We start from the raw sequence: 1,904 nt of genomic DNA on the forward strand, positions 1-1,904 counted from the left end.
TCATTCATTCATTCATTCATTCGCATTTATTCATTCATTCATTAAATATCTAATTTTTTACATAGACTTTAAAGGAGCTTGAAAATATATTCTTGGAATTTTATGTTAGTTTAAATAAAGTTTAACCTTAAAATTGAATCTTAAAGTTAAATAATAAATAATATTAACTTAATTACACACACCACACGCACACACAACACACACGCACGCATACACACACGTACACACGTACGCAGAAATATAAAAAAATTTATACATGACAGAAACCAGGAGTGCTAAATTTAAACGTACCAAAAATAGTACTTGAGAACCAAATTAAAGTAGTAGTAGTAGTAGTAGTAGTAGTAGTAGTAGTAGTAGTAGTAGTAGTAGTAGTAGTAGTAGTAGTAGTAGTAGTAGTAGTAAGAGAGAAAAAGAGAGAAAGAGAGAGAATGGAAAAGAGACGAACAAGAAAGAGAGAGAGAGATCAAGCAAGAAAAAGATTACAATAATTAGCAATAGAAAAGAGGTGTTGTTGAGAGAAAGATGGAGGCATAAAGAAAGACAAAGAGAGAGAAAAGAGCAGAGTTGTTAACGAGTGTAACAAATTGGGAGATGAAATCATGAGCGCTGAAAAAACTAATAAAGTTTAAAGCAAACTTGGCGAATGTGGGATAGTCAAAAAAGTCTCAGAGTTGTCCTTATTACAGACTTAGTCTTCTTGGATCACCATAAAAAGATCTTCGTTATGTTTTAATATTTTCTGATTATTATTACAATTTATTATTCTATTGCGAAATAATTTGCAGCTGTTAATGGAGGAAGATGAAGTAGGATTTGTAAAATTTTCATTCATTCATTCATTCATTCCTTCATTCATCCATCCACCCATCTATTCATTCACTTAATCATTCATCCATTCATCCATCCATTCATTCATTCATTCATTCAGGTTGTAGCTAGGCACCAAATTAATCTAGACGGAGATACGTATGGCTTCGGGATTAAACACGCGGGGGTGGGTATAAATATAAAAAATAATAATAATAAAATTTTTATTGTTGTTATTATTATTATTATTATTCAGAAATGGTTTACAGATGAGCAAAAGGGGGCACTAAGAGCCAAGCTGGTCAGTTTCATTCATCCTCTCGTTCATCCATTCATTCATTCATTCATTCATTCATTCATTCATTCATTCATTCATTCATTCATTCAATCACTCATTTCGTTTGTTAATTGATTGATTCATTCATTTGTGAATACTTTCTTTCGTTCGTTCATTCATTCGTTCAATTATTGAATCATTCGTTCAATTATTGAATCATTCAAACATTCATTCAAACATTCTTCAATCAGCTGATTCTGCAGAAGACCGAAACATACAAAATCAACGATGATTGGGTCTGTACAGATGAAAAGATTAAAAAATTTAATTAATTCTTTTATTCATTTATTGGTTTGTTCATTTATTCATTCTTTTAATACTCTCCCCAAAATTTTATTCGTTCGTTCATTCGTCGTCTGTTCATCTGTTAGTTCATATACTCATTCATTCATTCATTCATTCGTTCGTTTATTCCATTATTCATTTATTTATTCATTCATTTATGCTATCATTCATTCATTCATTCACTCTATCATTCATTCATTCATCAATTGAAAAATAAACTCATTTCATATTGAAGAACAAGATGGATATGGATCATAGAGAACAAATGATGAAGTTTCTCGTTGGTCCTGATGATGATGATGACGATGACGATGATGGTGATGATGATGATGATGGTGGTGGTGGTGGTGAGAATGATGATGATGACGACGGCGATGATGATCAAGTTGAATTATCAATAAAATTTTAGTTTAACCAGTAGCTATTTAAAATACAATTATTGTGATAATGATGATCACGACGATGGTGAATT

At 31.0% G+C, this 1,904-nt stretch overlaps 1 protein-coding gene across 1 annotated transcript in view; it reads left to right on the forward strand.

Moving 5' to 3' along the window:
• The window catches only part of HELRODRAFT_193456 (hypothetical protein), a gene marked incomplete at its 5' end in the record, with an annotated part of 12,982 nt that overhangs the window by 5,869 nt on the left and 5,209 nt on the right, over positions 1 to 1,904 (forward strand). The window contains 4 exons of the mRNA XM_009027750.1: positions 932 to 997; positions 1,067 to 1,111; positions 1,339 to 1,383; positions 1,668 to 1,712. Coding sequence (XP_009025998.1) covers positions 932 to 997; positions 1,067 to 1,111; positions 1,339 to 1,383; positions 1,668 to 1,712 — 201 coding nt within the window. The remainder of the gene's footprint in view (positions 1 to 931; positions 998 to 1,066; positions 1,112 to 1,338; positions 1,384 to 1,667; positions 1,713 to 1,904) is intronic.

This window comes from Helobdella robusta (genome assembly GCF_000326865.2).
Source record: "Helobdella robusta unplaced genomic scaffold HELROscaffold_50, whole genome shotgun sequence".
Taxonomy (NCBI): Eukaryota; Metazoa; Annelida; class Clitellata; order Rhynchobdellida; family Glossiphoniidae; genus Helobdella; species Helobdella robusta.